Source organism: Corvus kubaryi, unplaced genomic scaffold (assembly GCF_017639235.1).
Source record: "Corvus kubaryi isolate FWS band 111438036 unplaced genomic scaffold, C.kubaryi_AGA036_p1.0 37334, whole genome shotgun sequence".
Lineage (NCBI taxonomy): Eukaryota > Metazoa > Chordata > Aves > Passeriformes > Corvidae > Corvus > Corvus kubaryi.
Window position 1 is genome coordinate 2,391,533 of NW_024581108.1, and position 17,182 is coordinate 2,408,714.

Below are 17,182 nucleotides of genomic sequence, written 5' to 3' on the forward strand. Positions count from 1 at the left end.
CCTGCAAAATTACCAGCTTCTCTCAAGATCCCCATTCCTTTGCAAATCCCTCACTCTGGAATTACCCAAGATGAACCTGCCTCATTTCTACCCAAGCTATTTGAATATCTTTTTTGACTTTGACATCCTAAGTAAGAGGCACTAAATACCATCATCCTTGCCCTGTGGATAGGGAATGCCCCAGGAAATCACAGTTTGCAGAAGCTTGAATGAGGCACAGCAACACCAGTCCAATTGCAAGGGAGAATGAGGTGAAGGCACCCCATTTGGACTTTATTTCTATCATAAATGTACTTTTCCTTGTAGTTTTGTCTTTTTTTTATCTGAATAGGAAGGAAAAAGGCCATGTGAACAAGGAGGGCACAGGACAGAGACTGGACAGAAATCCTGCCAATTAAACTTGTCTGCAGAACTGCTCTGCAGGCCCAAAAGTAAAGAACAATGCATGCATTTGCTATGATGTAATTTTGGTTTGGCAGCAGATTAAAAAAAAATTCCTAAATGTGAAGTAAGAGGATGTGAGGGACAGAATTCTATGCTTAAGTAAACAGTTTTGGTTAAAATCGTATAGGAAAGTTCTAAAGGACTTGAAAATACTTTGATAATTTGTGTGTGTGTTATTTGTGGAAATTAGCTGAGTTTCAAAACAAATTGGAAAAGGTATGTCTAGCTGACTTAGTTCTGTGCCTCTGTGAAAGGTAAAAATATCCCAGCTTGTACTGGTGGAAAAGTTCCTCAGTTATAAGGATCAAATTTTCTTCTAGAGGCTCTCTCAATCAAATCAGCATCATAAAATTAAAAATGTTTGCTTCAAATTACTTGAAAATAATGTTTCTCTGCCATCTTCTGTCCTTCCCAGGGGCTATAGGAGCACAGAAATGCAGTTCATCTGTAACTCCCAGCTGAGTCTGTCAACTATCTTTGCAGATTTTACAAAGTTGTAAGACCCAAAAGGAATTAATTGTTTTATTACTACTACCCATAAAAAGAAATTCCCCTCCTTCTATAATTCACTGCAGCAAAGCTCTGCCTGTGCATAGCATCTGTAGGCTATTAGTTTTGCAACTGCAATCTGTAATTGCAAAAACATGTCATTTAGGTAGGGCATGTGAATCCAGCCCAGTAAAACCAAAAAGGATATAATCCAGATTCTTTGCTTCTCTCACAAAACATTAACCCAAAGTTGCTGTATTTGTCAGCAAGACCTCAGGTCTTCTACAGAAGACAAATCCTGGATTCCCAGAATTACTGCTCAGCTGGAGACTGCCCCAAAAAGCACAGCCAACCCAAACTGTAGTGGAGAATGTTACTATCAGCAAACACCATTTTTCTGCTGGTCTGCCTCTGGCAGCCCAGCCCCACAAGCACAGAGCCAGCCAGGGCATAAAAACGATGCAGTTTCATGGGCACACTCCTTAGAGTGGAGCGTGATCTCTTCAGATCACATTCCCAAGAAACAGAAGTTGGATGGCTAAAAAGAAATTTATGCCAGGCTTTCTCCAAATGCTGGATCAATGTAACACTGGGGTTCCAAACCCATTTGCTAATACAGCTGTCCTCTGCTTTCTCTTCCAGCTGACTTCAAAGCACAGTGAAGTACTAGAACACTTTGATCTCGCTTTGTGGTGACATCTCCATCCTGAGAGCTCTTCAGAGCCTACTTGACAATGCCACAGCCAACCTCACTCACTGTCAGCAGTAGCCTTCCTCCACACAGGAGGGTGGACCAGAAGGCTCTTCAAGCAGCATTTCTAAGATCCTTAAGGACCTGGGCTCAAATTTGGAAGTCTGTCAAGATCATACTTCTACCTCACCTTTTCCTTGTCTTGCGAACCGGCAGACCTCTCATGAAAAGACTGTATGAGAAAGATGCTGACAGCAATCAGGGTTAAAAAGATACCAAAGATAGCAATCAGGGTTAAATACACATGAGAAGCGTTCAGGAATAGCTACACAAGTCCAGGAAAGGTCACACAGGCTGTGACTGAACGCTCTTCTGGCAGAACAACTTAATTTCAAAGCAGCAGAAAGGATGCCTTCTTACAGAGCAAAAATGCCCACACATGCAGACAGCAGGGAATGCAAGAGAACTTTAAAATCCTAACCAGAAACAACTGTGAAGTAGAGCCAAGACTTCAATCTTTTTTAAATCAAGGCAATTAATCTGATCACAGTGTGTTCATTCCTACAACACATATGGCACAAGATCCAGCCCTGATGTGAAGTTACTGTCTTCTTGCCTTCTGCAGCAACAGAAAGAATTTGAATCTCCCATTCAAGCTCCACACTATGTAAGACAGCTGCAAGCCAAGAAGTAGAGTACCTGCAGTTGTCAATGCAACAGACTCAGCATCTTGGACAGCTCAGCTAAAGAAGCTGAGACACTCAGAATTTGGACACAATGCAGGATTCAGTCTGAAGGGCAACTTTTATTAAGTGGATCCAAACACGTTCCCATGCAAAGAAAAATTATATATATTACTAGTGTACAGGTGAAGATACATTTAAAGCTGTGAATAAAAATACTACTAGACTGCAAAACTCCATTTCACAGAAGCTGCTAATGATTCTAAAAAGTGTGCACCTGGTCCATCATATGGCACAATAGGACCCAACTGTTCATCAGCCCAAAAACTGAGCGTGCACAGATGCATTTCTGAGTTGAACACCTGCTATTTACCTTAAAACATGTTTTAGTGTCTGCAAAGAGAGCATACATGCCCTTTGCAGGCAGGAGATCAGGTACTGGATTCAGATCTGGTTTGAGGGAATAAAAAGACAACTGCAGCGTACATCTCGTGGTGTGACATCCTCCCTTTCCGGATCCATCCGCTGATCTGTGACTGCTGCCAACTTGCTGGAAATATATTCACTGGGGAGGCTAAGCAAACAAACTGAAAGCAAGGCTAATGACAGGAGGGAATAAAGTAAGTCTGAACTAAATTCAGACCAAACCCAGTGGGAGCCAAACTCAGGGTGCTCCTCTCTCTTCTCCCTGCTGGGACAGCCACAGCTTGCTGCTGCTTGTCCTTCAGTGCCTGTCCTGGTTTCAACTGGGAGAGAGTTAATTTTCTTCTTAGCAGCTGGCATGGTGCCTGTTTGCAATTTATGTAAGAATAAAGTTGGTAACACTGATGCTTTGGCTGGTGCTGAGAAGAGCTTACCGTAAATCAAGGACTTTTGGCTCTCCCATGATCTGCCAGTGAGCAGGTGCACTGCTGGGAGCCTGGATAGCTGACCCAAACTGGACAAAGGGATATCCCATACCACAGAATGTTGTGTCCAGTACGCAAACTGGGGAGAACTGGCTGGGATTGCTGCTTGGGACAGGCTGGGCGTCAGTCAGCAACTGTGCTGTGCACCACTTGCTCCTCTCCTCTCTCTCTTTTTCATTATAATTGTTACTACTTTAATTATTATCATATTGATTTTATTTTAATTATTAAACTGGTTTTATCTTACAAGGTGTACTTTTTTTCCCCCAGTTGTCCTCCTCCACTGGTGGGGAGACAGGGAGTGAGCAAGTGGCTGCATGGTACTGATTTACTAGATGAGGTTAAACCATGGTACTGCCCAAGAGCAGACAGTGGCAGCTTGATTCTCATCTGCAGCCAGAGAGATGCTGCTTCTGAGACCACAGCAGATGTACAGGAAATTAGCAACAAATTTTTCCTAATTGTGGAAGTTGCATCAGTTACACAGAAATACATCAGAGGACTGGAAAGTCTGGGTTAGAAGAGTTTGTTATCCCTCAAATTCTTGGAAAAAGCAACTGGCCATGAGTTACGTTTCTGGGGATCTCCTCCTGCCCTCCATCCTTTAGCCTCATGTGCTCAGGGTACCTGAATCTCTCTCTAAACCTCTATGAAGCTAACTCCTCTTCATGGAGATGGAGGTAATCACCTCCCAAGCTGCGGGAAGAAATGATGTTTTAGGTCACAGGCAGAAAGCTGTTTTATAAACACAGGTATGTGTTTATTACTTTTACTAAACTGCCTTTGACCTGGTTTTAAAAAGATAGGTCTCATTTGCATTGTCAGTACCTGCTGGGTAAAGTGGCTTTGAAAGCACCTTTCTATGGAACCTAAAGAATTGGGTGCTCTTTCTTCTCTACCAATTTCTCTCCTCTGATTATAGTACTGAAAGTGGTTTCCCCCTCCTTCCACATTATGTCAAAGTTGAATAAAATAATACCTTTACATAATCACCCACAATGCAAGTGCCACTGCCAAACTCCCAAGAATAAAGCAACACGGGACATAAGGAAAGAAACACACCCAGGTATCACAGAAATAAACGCTCTTCTCAGCGAGCAGTTGGTTGCATTTTTGCCTGAACCTCCCAGATATACCCAGAGCTCTGCAATGACTTCAGCTCAGACCCGGGTGGGTCTCTGCACATCTTGGCAGCAGGGACAGGCAAAGTCCCTGGGCTGCTGATGGCTGGATGGTGGTCTGGCACACTCAGGCCATGGCTGGGGCTCCAAATCCAAGCTGCCTTCTGTTTCCCCCAAAATGTTGGTGCACAGACAACAAAGTTTTCCTATTAGGATGCAGTGGGCTGAATCCAAATTTGATGGCAGCGTTTTAAGCTGTGCAATGTGTATTGCATTCCAGCTGCTTGTTGGAAAGATGCAGATTCTGGGACATCTGTATGGCTAAGGATTCACCAACTATTCATATCTTCTTCTAATTAAAGAGATATTCAATATAATGATGTTAAAGAAGTTATTGCCTCTGTTACTAATAATCTCAGTTAAGAGAGTATGAAGATGAACTTTCCTTTCTTTTTTTTTGCCCATGGGTTTGTATTTAGCCTAGCCTGATGAGCTTTCTCCTTTTCACATTTGTATCTAAGTTTCACTTCTAAATCTCAATTCTGAGTCCAGATTTTTTGCCAAACGTCTGCTCTGTTTGAATTTCTAGTCTTGCTGAGGAAGACTTAAATCAGTTTCAGAACCAAGAGATCATTTTATAAGGGAAAAAGGACTATAAACACTTAACATTTCCCCCTTAAAAGAACCCCCTCAAACCAAACCAAGAAAACAATCTGATGGAAAATGGTCTTAAAAGCATATAGAAGGTATGTGATTAACTCATACTTGGAAGCAAAAAGGATCTTGGATGCCTGACATTGAGGATTCTTCCTTAATCACCCCCAAGCTACCTTAAGTGCACTTCAGAATGGCATAGCCTAAGCAATCTGATCCCCATGACCACCGAAAACAGGAGGGTTCCTTCTCCTTCCCTGCCATCCTCTGGCAATTGTCAGACTCTCCTGACAGTCCCCCAAATTCCTCAAGCTGTTTTCCCACCAAGACAATAAAACAGCCCAAGGAGGGATCTGACCAGAGTATGAACAGCCAAGGAACTGGCATGGACAACAGGAACCCTCCTTTCTGGTGGTGGTAAACCATGTAAATGACTCTCTGGTCTTTACCCTCAAAAAGTCCTGGGATCTGCTCATGTAGCTAGGGAAGAAATCATCCAGTTTTGAACAGTGTGAGAGTACTACAGTGCTGTACAAGCCATCATACAAGCCACCTGTACTTGTCCATTGTACAGCTTGTAGAAAACAGCAATTTCCACAGAAAAAGGTTTCTCGTGTGACAACAGTTCGCTTGGATCCTGGTCTGAAACCTGATAATGGACAAACAGAGCTGTAAACTGGTGCACGAGCATCACACTCCTAGTCCATCTCGTGACTGTGCATGTGAGTAACTGCCTGTCTGCCACAGCAATTGAATTAGCAAGATCACAGGCACCAGATTAGATAAAAGAGAGGGAAAGGTCAGCTTTGGGAAGATAAAAACGTGGAGATTCTTGCTTGCATGCTACTCAGAAGACATCAGGCTGTGGCTTTCAGGCTGGGCCTGGCTCTCTTCCTGCAGAGTAATATGTTTTCTTCTATCAGTACTTGCCAGCTCTCCACCACATTTAGAACATAACGACTCAAGCAAATAGAAGGCTTTCATCTCCCCACTCAGCGTGAGATCAATTTTTTCCAGCTTTAGCTGTCTCACAGAGCTGTCTGGGCTCCCTTTAAAACCTACAGAAGGAAAGGCACCTCCGGAAGGAAATCCAGTCCACGCAAGGGTAGGTGTTTGGGATAGGTGGGGAAAACTGAGAAGAGCTTTTCTGCCTCCATTAAGCAGAGAAGGAGCCTTGAGTGGTGCTTGAGAATTTGTGGTGCCTGTAGTCCATAAAGTAGCAACAACAATCTGTGAAATGATTTAAGAAAGAAGCCAGATGAAATGAAATTAAGGAAGAAAAACAGAAGTATGAGAGGAACACTGCAAATTAAGCAAACCTAAGCCTTTATCAGTGCACTTCTCACTTGACATGTGCCAATAACTTAAGACATCTAGAAGTACAGAAAAATGCTTTTGCCTTCAAGTGTTCTAATTATGTACATTTTTCTCGTGGAACAAGAAGTCTCAAGCTAATTTCAACATTTTCTACAAATATTCTGCAAAGTATGATGCAACTGTATCAGCTTCTGTGTAACCACAGAAGCTCTGTTTTCATAAATGTGGGTTTTAAAAATGAAATGCCCCATTGACAACATTTCACCAAACCACTGGAGTTTCCAGCTTTTTTATTTCAAAATACAGGGGACTTTCAGGTCAAAGAAAGCTCTACCAGAATTCTTATCATAGAATAAAGATGTGAGAAATGATGCATGAAAGGTTTTAGGTGAGGACATGCATCAGTGTTTTCTTAGACACTGAGGGTACAAATAATAAGGCAAAATAATTGATTTCACTACACGGATAGCATCAATTGCACGGGCACTTTTTAAATCACCCAAATTACATATGAACCCTCCCCTCTTTTCTTGCTCCTGTACTGGTTTTAATTCTACACAAAAAGACTGAACATCTTAGACACACCACAATTTCTGCAAAATACCAGAGGTACTGAGCAGCCTGAAGGCACCAATCCAAATCCTCTCTTCTAGCTGGAGAGTCACTCAGCTTGCCATTAACCAGTTTAATATGTGTAGTCACAACTCTCTTTATTACCCCAACTCATCAACAAAAATACCTTATCAGGCTCTTAACGTGCAGGTCTACAGAAGAGCAAGAGCCTGAGGCTACATCCTCCTGGTGGATGTGTTCCCTTTCATTTCCATTCCCTCTCGCCCTCTGAACCTCTTCTGGCTCTGCAGAGCTACCCCTGACCCACACAAAGGCAAGTGAACTCCAGACAGTCCCCAGGCTGCAGATCATTTCCCCCTCTCCCTCTGATCCCACACAGATCTGTTTGTAAGCACACCAAGAGCACACACAGCCCCTATTAACAACTGCACGTGCCATTACTGGGAGGGAAACCCAGACCAGGAGCACAGCAACACATCATCTGATGGGCCAGATTGAACACTATAACTTCCTGCAAGCCAAGGCAGCTGCATCAGGGCTTTGTCAGGACATTTTCAAACAGAAAAAGCGCTACAAGCAGGTAGAGGTGATTTGTAACAGAATCGGACAGAAGGCGCCACAGCTGAGGTACAGGGTTCTGGTTTCCTTCTTTTAATCCACACCAGTCTTGTTCTTAGATGCCTATTTCCTATGAGAATTAAGGTACTGGAAGTGACTTTTACAAGCAAACAGGTAACTTCTCAAATCAACCATCAAGATTTGGAAAGACTAAGTCATAAGGGTGTCAGTTTTGATCTACATGAAGAGGTTCTACTCTGCTGGACAGTGATGGTTAGAACTGCCAGGAGAGCAGAAGAGGGATGGAGTGCTGCAGGGAATTAAAAGGTAATTATCTGAGAGCTTACAGGATGTCAGGTTCTTCTTTCTGGCCTATCCTGCACTCCTTATATGCCTGTGTGCATGACAATGAGACTGAGGGACATACACTCTTTTAAAATGCATTTCTTACCTCCTTTTGACAAGTGCCATGGTGTGGGCAGTATCCTCCTCCTGGACTGCCATACCAAGCCAACACTAACCAACTCTACCCTGAAATGGAAATACCCTGTCACGACATTGCTGTTTACCCAGCTGGCTTCACAACCTTTTTTCAGCATTTGTAGAACCACACCAGTGTTTAGCCTGAACCCCAAGTTCCTTTCTGCTTGTATAAATGTAGTTCTTTACACTTATTCACCTAGAGCTGCAATTACCTGCTTTTGCCAAAATTTTACACCAAGCAAACTGCTGCATCTGTTGCTTTTCTCCCAATGATGGCACGTTTACATCCAGTTTCATGTGGATGAAACATCCAGTGTACATGTTTTTCTATGTTGGCACTTCGGAAACCGAGCTTGAGAAGTCAGGAAACTTCATGCCTGGATTGTATGCAGCACCTCTGCTGCCTGCTGGAGAGTTAAAGCTTACAGCTGGTTAGCAAATGCCAAACAGATGGTCCAGCAAGAGCAAAGAGAAACCCACAGTGTTACTTCCCTGATGTCAAGGAGATGCCCTTCTGGAGATGCTGGTCCCAGAGACAGCAAAATGGTTTCTTTTCAGTCACCTTTTCCAGGAGTCACCTGCCCACTGATTACTCACTGAGTCCTTGATGAAAAGCTCCAGGTCCGAGGGCTCAGCACTGTTCTTAGAAAGAAGAGCTCCATGCTGATTTCCTGGAAAGGAGATTGAACAAGAGCCTCCCAGATGCTAACAAGTGACTCAACCTAAGAATCTCCACACTGAGGAACAGCTTGGGAATGTGCACTTCTAGAGTCTCTAGAGCATTGTTTAACACACAGGAGCCTGGTGGGATTCAGATCCAAAGGCCTGTGTTCCCTCCTCACACAGCGCGACTCTCTGAGCACAGCTCAGAATGCCTTCCTCATGTTGGATATAACCCTCTTGGAGACAGCTGACACTTGAAACCTTATTTTGGATAGTCAAGAAACCAAGGAGTAACAACAATCACTTATGCAATGCTTAGTGGCACTTTGCCAACCAGTTCCAAGGGCAGTGGCCCATGGCATTTAACAGGAAGTCCACTTCTCCGTGGCATCCTCATTGTGTAACGTGCTGTTCAAGCTGTGCATGTGCCCCTCCTGCACAGCTTTGCCTTCTCTCATGAAAAGCACTTTCCAGCACCAGAATTATTCACAGGCACATTTTAACATTTGCAATCAAAACACAAAAAGGATTTCCTGAACAGTGGTTTCCAGCGTGAAGGATCTCTCAGCTTAGCCCACGGCATTCCAAATTCTTAATCACTAACACAAAGCCTGACAGCCTCTACCAAATGTGCTGGCAAAACTGGAGCTTATCCAACTGCATGGTGAGGAGCAAGCCATGCCAGGCACGAGGCAAAATGAGCTCTTCTCACATCCATTACCATCCCAGTAGATAGACCACAAGCAACTAGGAGACACAGAAGTTGAAAACAAGTTTTATGTTCCACTTTGAAGCAGTTTCAAAGCCAGTTTAAAGATAAAAATGTACAGTTAATTCTATCACACTTCTTGTCCTAGGAGTGTCAGCTATTTAAAAATAAAACCTGGAAGCTGCAAGAGTTCTGTTCGGTCCAGTGGGAGGTGATGATAATCTGCACACACTCATAACAGCACCTGGGCTCTTACTTCATAAAATAAGCTTTGTGTGCTGTCCAGCTAAAAATCTGGCAGAAGGATTAATTCAAACTGGAAGCAAATAACTTCATCTGACCAGAATTAACTCTAAAAGTGTGCCTAAGATTTCAAATAATGGTCTCAAATGTAATACTGTAATGATTAACATCCACTAAAATGTAGGACACTATCTAATGAAACCAAAACCACCTCAATTCTGCATGCTTTACTTTTATACAGACCCTGTCTAGAGTGTCAGATAAATAAACTGAAAATGAACAGGAAAAATCACCAGTCTTAAGCTGTGGAAGTGTGAAGTACAACTAAAAAAGCAAGCACAAGTATTTTAAAGCGCTCTCTTCATGTACTATCATTCAAGGCAAACCAAGTATCACGAAGGTAATTTTTTCAAGCAGTTCATTCCCACCAAATTCAAGTCAATGTCTTACTGGCTACTGCAGTTCCAGGGCTGAAGGTATCATTTATGACTCTGTACAGTTAGGGCTCGGCCAACACCGATCCCACAATTAAATACTGCTACAGATTGTAAGCAAGAGCCCATCGTTCCCTTCTGGAAACTGTTCAGAATAATCTGAGCAAAATTTTCTTCAATGAATACCATGGTATCACTAAAGAAAGATGCATTATCATCTGGCATAATTAAAGTATTACTAATGCATTATTGAACTTGGGTTACTTCCTGAAGGAAGAGAACTGCTTCAGAGCTTCATATTTTCACCACCTGCTCTAACCGAACACACATTAATTGTTTGTGGATAAACTTGTGCTCCTGCTCACTTTGTTGACAGCAGTGTCTGTTCCATACTCTTATTAAATGCTGTTCTGTACTCATTAAGTGAGATACTGCTGACACTTCCTTCACTGAGACCATTCCCACTTTATAAGCACATCTTCCTCCCATGCTTCTCAATTATACTTCTCTAGCCTATGCCCACACCAATTTCATAAGCAGTGGGTCTTTTACAGAGGTTTTCCAAAACCAACAATCTTTCTTTCCTTCTTGCCCACAACTCTGTCTCTCAAGCGTGCAGCACATTTTAAATACATGTATGCTATTACTGGTCACGTCTGCCTGCAACCACTTTGGGTTCTGGAGACATTTTTTGCAGCATGTTTTTTTTTCACTGTAATTATCTGCAGTATATGTTGTCCTTCCAAATACTAGTTTAAAAATAACAAAGTATTAGTTAGATCTGGAACGTGTAAAGCTGAAAGAAGTTCAGTGACGGCATTAATATGATTCATGAAGTTCCAGCAACCATAGAGAGGACCAACTAATCAAGACTATACACACAAAATCCAAGAGGAGCTTTGCTTCATGCCAGACATATTCGAGTTGACTTTTCTGCCTCTGCTTATACATCTGTCCTCAACACCACATCCATTCTCGATTTTATTGGGAGGACACTGGGGTTCAAAGGGACCCAAGGAGATAAAAATCAGAGCAACTAAGACTTTGCTTCCAAAATGCCTTGGAATAGATTCCCAAGTAGGAGCAAAGAACAGAGCAAAGGAAACAAAACCCCACTTGATACGACAGGCATTACCTCCCTTCTCAGAAACACCATTCTGCATTGCCGTTCTGGCCCCTCCTACCCACTGTTTGCATCTGGCTGAGCCAGGAGGCTGCAGGAGATGCTGCACTGCAGCTGGCACTTGTGGCTGCTCCTCTCTGCCTCCCACCCCTACACACCTGGGGTGTCTCACTGCCTGGCTGCTTCTCTTCCCCCTCCTCTCAGCCCTCCTGCTCTCCACAGCACACACACAGCTCTTTGCTGCTTCACTCCCCAAAGGATGTCCTTACGGTGACAAATGGTGACACAGTCGGGCTTGCTGGAAAATACTAGAAGGTGTTGATAGAAACACTTTTTAAGGAACTGCTGGCCTTAAGCTGCAAATCTAAATTAACTTCTTTTGAGCTTCCTTTTACCCAACTTGCAGTTGTATTGTTCTCATACACAAGTATTTTGAGAATCCCAGGACTGAGTGAGGCCATTTGTGTTAGTAGACCAACATACATTTTTAGACTTAATTTTAAATTATTAGATTTCTCTCTGGAGGTTTTTAGACTAAGCTCTAAGATGCTACCAAAGACACCATCTTCCCCACCTGAGTAACAGGAAGAGCACAGAGAAACCTTCTCCCCACCACCCCTCAGGCCCTTTGAAAGTCACCTCTCCCTGATCCCCACCTACCTGAAATATTCCAAATCAGAAAGGAAGACAGTTCAAGAAAGACCAGAAAGCAAGCTGGCTTCATTGTTTTCATATGGACCAGGGATTTGGAAGGAAAAAATTCCTTGACACTGAAAGAATCCAAAGTTTAGCCAGAAAAAAGGGAATGTGTAACAAAGAATGCAGCAGGCCAGACTTAATTTTCACTATCAACACTTAGATGGAAACAGGAGGTTTTCATAATGGATTCTCAAATTTGAAAGTCAAATACAGCTGTAGTTTGACAGAAGCTGACTCACTGAGCTTCAGGGCATGGTGAAGCACAATCACACACACTGTTTGCCTCCTCAAATTCTCCCAGAGAGGCAAGAACTGGCCTCACAGAGAAGACAGGCTAAAGGGTGACCTCTGCTCTGAAAAGGAAAGGCAATTTTATAATGGATACTTTGCCCTGAGCCTCAGTTCTTTTACCACATTATGGTAAATACCACATTATTCTCAGCTTGTGTATAAAATATAGGACAAGATCTTAAAATCCTACAATCCTGGGATAAAGTAGCTTTTTTCCTCTGAATAGCTAAGCTCAGGCTCCCCTGGAAAAAGGGCAGTTTGTAAAATCTTTTGAAAATCTGCATGTTAACTTGCAACAGTTGCAAATATAGGACTCAAACATAGAGAATAGCTGCTCTATCTCTAGGGGCAGCAGGACTATGTGGGTCTAATCAATTCATCTGAATGAAACACCAAATTACACGTCCCAGCCTGCAGAAATCCACAAAAAAGTCAACAGCAGAAAACTCCATGCTCAGTAAAAACCACCCATTGTCAAGTACAACAAAGTAGGAGGAAAGTATATGTTAGGACTGAATTTCTGGCTGTGAAACACCATCTGAAGCCAGCTTCTTATAAAGTTTTGCCTGCAGGATGTAGACGGCATCAGGAGTGCAGTGAGTTGGAACCTGCCTCGTGCTCTCTGAATACACTCAGATTGTTGTTGCTAGAAGTGTGTGCAGCACAGCAAACTGCTGCTGCACAAGCATGTCAAAGCCAGACTTTATAATCTTGCTTCCTGAAAGTAATATAACATCCCAAATACAATTATATCATCCCAAATACAATTAGCACAGCACAGGCTTATTACCAACAGAAGCACATAATAACCTAGACATTTTTATTCTATAAACAAAGAAAGAACAGAAGTTCTGATTAAAATTTGACTTAATAATTTCAGCAAAAAATTGTTTGCAGAACTTGAGAAACCCTTAAATGCTTACTGCAGATGTTGGCTTGTAGGACCAGAAATTCATAATAAGAGGTTTCCCTGAAGCTCTATGGTTTATGGCACTGAAACAGAAATTTATAAAGCAAAATCCTGGTCTTACAGAAGTTGGTAAAGGTTTTGCCATTGATTCCTATAGGGTCAGCATCACTCTTGCCCTAACAAACAGAATCACCTTTTATTATCTACTTTTTACTGCATTCTACTGAAGATGCTGTATATGCCCTGCAATAAATGCAAGTGGCAAACTTTGATATTAGGAGACATTTGTACTTTGAAATAGAGAAAGTAGTGAGAGGAAATGCCCAAAGTCCTCTGAATTTCCCAAGTGAATCAAACTTTAAACTATGTTTTCCTTAAGAACAGTAATTACATTCTTAACCTAAAAAATGTCACTGTCCTTAAATAAACCTGCAGAGATGTCATCAAAGGGTCACTGAGTGAACCTTCCAGGATGGGGAAATCTACTGCTTAATCATTCCAAGTTGTGGGGACTCTGATCCTAACCACACAAGAGTGGAATGATCTGAAGCAGCACTGACAGGCCAAAGTAAATTGGAAGGGATTTGTTTTCTCCAGTGATTTACTTAATTACTTTTCAAATTAAGCTAGCTATTCAGGTAATTCTAGAAACAATCTCAAGGCCTGTACTCTGTGGCAAAACAGATGTGAGCTCTGAGAGACAGCTGTGTGGGTGCCAGGCTTACAGAGAGGCAGCCAGGTGTCTGTTCCCTGCAAACAGCACCTCAGATCCACCAACCCGAGTTTTGTATCCATGCTCCTCTAGGGTTTTAGAAGACATTAAGCAGACTTGGTATCACAGATGTTACAGAGCAGAAATCAAAGCTGTTGGCAGAGCAGCAGACTCTTCCTGTTTAAAAATGACATTACAGACTCCCCTGATAATAGCAGTAAATTAATTTCTTTAGACACTCAGAGCAAAAGCCCTGCTTCTTGTATGGACTCAGCTGATCCAAATGCTACTTTCCTCCTTCCTCCTTAAAAAGGAAAAAAATCCCATGTAATCTTCAACTGTAAATATGTAGATCTGCAAGTCTTCCAAGGCAAGGAAAGAAAATAACATCGATGAGATCATGGGAATCTCAGTTTTACAGGTATCAAGCATCACCAGAACAACATGCAGTGTGCAAGCGCTTTACTTCCCAACCCTGCACTTCCAGAAGCCTTGGCTGAGTCCTACCGTGTAAGAGTTTGGGTAGCCCTAGCAAATCCAAGGAACTCAGGGCAGAGCTCCTGTACTGCAAGTGAGAACACACAAAAAATGTTACATTTTATCACATGCATCCAGGAGAAATGCTAGAGTTTGTGAGGCTGCACATGGAGCAGAAAACAGCAACAGATGATCCAGGAACATCAGCTGGAAGGGATCTCCTGAGATCCACAGTCCCACCTTCCACTCAGAGCACGATACCACCAGAACCACCCACTCCCTGGAATCTTCCACTGGATGATTCTTGTTCTATTATGTTATAGGGCTGTTAACAGCTTATTAAGTATGTGGGAGTGTCTGCATGGCAAACTGTGAATGAGGAGAACAAAACCTTTCATCTCCAGGCCTTGGCTCCTCACTTGGACAAGCGCAAGCAACACCAGTGAACTGTGGAACAAACTGAGGAGGAACCAGTCCCCCCTCAGCTCCTAATCATCAGTGAAAAGGGAGCTGTGGTCCAGAGAAAATGAAGTCAGCAATCCCCAGGAGGAGGTGAAAGGGCACCTCCCAGGCTGGGGCCCTGCTGATGGCACCCCTCGGGCTGTGCAGGAGTCCTTTCTTCTGCACTCACAAAAGAATCCAAGCAAGTCATTTAAAAGTGCCTCAGGGCAGAGCTTGCTGCTAGATCAGGTTTGCCCTGTTAAAACAATAAATGAGGTAATGTACAAAACTGCCTTCTATTTGAGGACATTTCATTCATAAAACAGAAATACCAAAAGCTTTGCTACCAAATAAACTTCGCAGATGGGTTTAAAAGGCCTCCGCACCTCTTCCTGCAGGAGAGCAGGGCCAAGCTGTAGGGATTCTGTGGCACAAGGCACACAGCTTCCAAGGACAGCTCTGCAACTTGAAATGGGAGCTGACAACCTCCAGGTCATTAACCCGACAGTGTAAACAGGACCTATGGACACGTACATGCACTCAGGTGGGCTGGAGCAATGGTCCCAAATGCAGACCTCTACAAACACTGTTCTGCTTTGTGTTCTGAGTTTCCAGGAAAACTTTTATTCTCTGCTCCCTTCTCCTCATCCTCAGGATATGTGGAGCCTGGTGCTGGCTATATTTGTGTTGCTAGCTGAAAGAACAGCAGAACATGCCAAGCATTTAATAACAAAATTCCAGCCTTGTGACACAACCCAGTAATCCCAAGACTGGAAACTAACCTCATATTTCTACTCAGCACAAAACCTTAATCCTAAGAAGAGCACCGCTATTTTCATTTTGCCTGAACCTTTCCTACAGATATGCATCTCACAAATTAAGAAACTTGCTGTGTACCAGGTGGAACAGAGTCGTATTACCTGTGTACCTATGGCATGTAGAGATTGGTAGAGTTATGACAACACAGAAACTGCTAAAACTAGTTATGATGATCTGTGTGCTCTTACACAGAACTGGCTACAGCTGGATGAGCTGTTGTTGTGGCCACTACTGGTCCCTCACTACATTGGGACCCCTCTCAGGACACTCCTACAAAGAGGAAACAAATGGAGCTTTGTGGGCTCCTGGGAGGATCGTGGCTGGGTGTGAACATGCACAGAACAATTCTCATCTAACACCCCAAATGCAAAATGGCAGGGCAGGAGGCTCAGCAAGCCAAGAGCCCAGATTCAGCCCAGGGACAGATGTGCATTATAGACGTATCTAATGACTCACCAAGACCTCTGCAAAAGGGAGGGAATAAGCTCCTCCAACCCCAGGTTGGTGTTTCAAGCACTGTTTGCCTTGATCATTTCCACCACCAGACCCTAATCAGCTTCTCACTACTGCAGCTGTCCTGGCTTCAACACCAGTCAGGGTTTCAGTGCAGAAAGTGCCATCAGACACCTGAAATTCCATTTTATAACAGCTTTTACTGTCACTAACTGCGCTGCAGATGTGAGGCTGTGCCTGACAAAGCTGCAGCACAAGCCTCTGCTGTATCTCAGCACAGAAAGCAGACCTGCTCATCTGTCTCAACTTACAAGTCACAAAACAGCAGAAAAACGGTGGCCCTACACACAGTCCTGTACAGCTGCGATAAGTGACACATAAAACTGCAAATGCAGGAGTTTTAGGGGAAGATAGAAACTGTATTATGTTAACAGTAATGATTTGTGCAGAGGGTACATTTATTTCTATACCCAGAAGCACAAAAGGTTTGTACTGCTATTTCATAGCTGTAATGTGTAAGTTTAACCACAGGGTTCCTGAAATTTTGGGCTGTCTTGCTCTGGAACTACAATGTTTTCTGCAAAGCTCTTTCCATTCCCAATGTGATGGGCATATTTTGCAAAGACCATGATTTGGCCATGTTACCGTAAAGGATATACAGAAGCATCATTTCAAAAGAAACAAATTTACCTGCAACTTTGATTAAGTCATCTTTTGGATCTCTGTTAGAAGCAGTGTTAAGTACACACATAAAAGGCCAGTAGCACCCACTGCTACACTTACTCTGCGGAATGACACCACATAGAATGTATCCTCCCTTCGGTGAATTGCTTCAAAAAAGTCTTGATAGCTCCTCGGAGAGGCATAATACACTTGCAGCTCATTCCCTGAGTTCCTGCTGAAATAAAGAACGGCAAAGGTAATTATTTCAGACAAGACAGTTAATTTCAGTGAGACAGTGACTTTGAAGACCAGCTTTTTAAAGTAACCGCAGCAGCTCTTCATCCACTAAGAGGAGCATGAGGAACACAGGTGAAGACAATGAAACTACTCAGTACTTTTTGAAAGTTCAAGGTGCTTCAAAGGTCTAACTACGGCAAAGATTTCCAGATTTTTGTTCGTGCTTCTGAGGCCAGCAAAAACCTGTTTGCTAGCTCAACAGGAAAAAAAAGCTTCAACCTAAAGTGTCTGAAAAATTGTGATGACTTCTGAAAATAAATTTTAGGATGAAATGTCATTCTGAAATAAAATATAAAACCATTTAATAATTTAATAAATTTATTTTTC

General features: G+C 42.8%; 1 protein-coding gene across 2 annotated transcripts in view; it reads right to left on the bottom strand.

The window, feature by feature from the left end:
• ATF6 (activating transcription factor 6) overlaps positions 1 to 17,182 on the bottom strand; it is a 73,293-nt gene that overhangs the window by 25,377 nt on the left and 30,734 nt on the right. The window contains exon 14 of one of the 2 annotated variants that reach the window (XM_042029855.1): positions 16,679 to 16,790. In XM_042029855.1, coding sequence (XP_041885789.1) covers positions 16,679 to 16,790 — 112 coding nt within the window. Of the gene's footprint in view, positions 1 to 16,678; positions 16,794 to 17,182 lie in introns of both variants that reach the window. The other variant, XM_042029854.1, reaches the window with a different exon arrangement.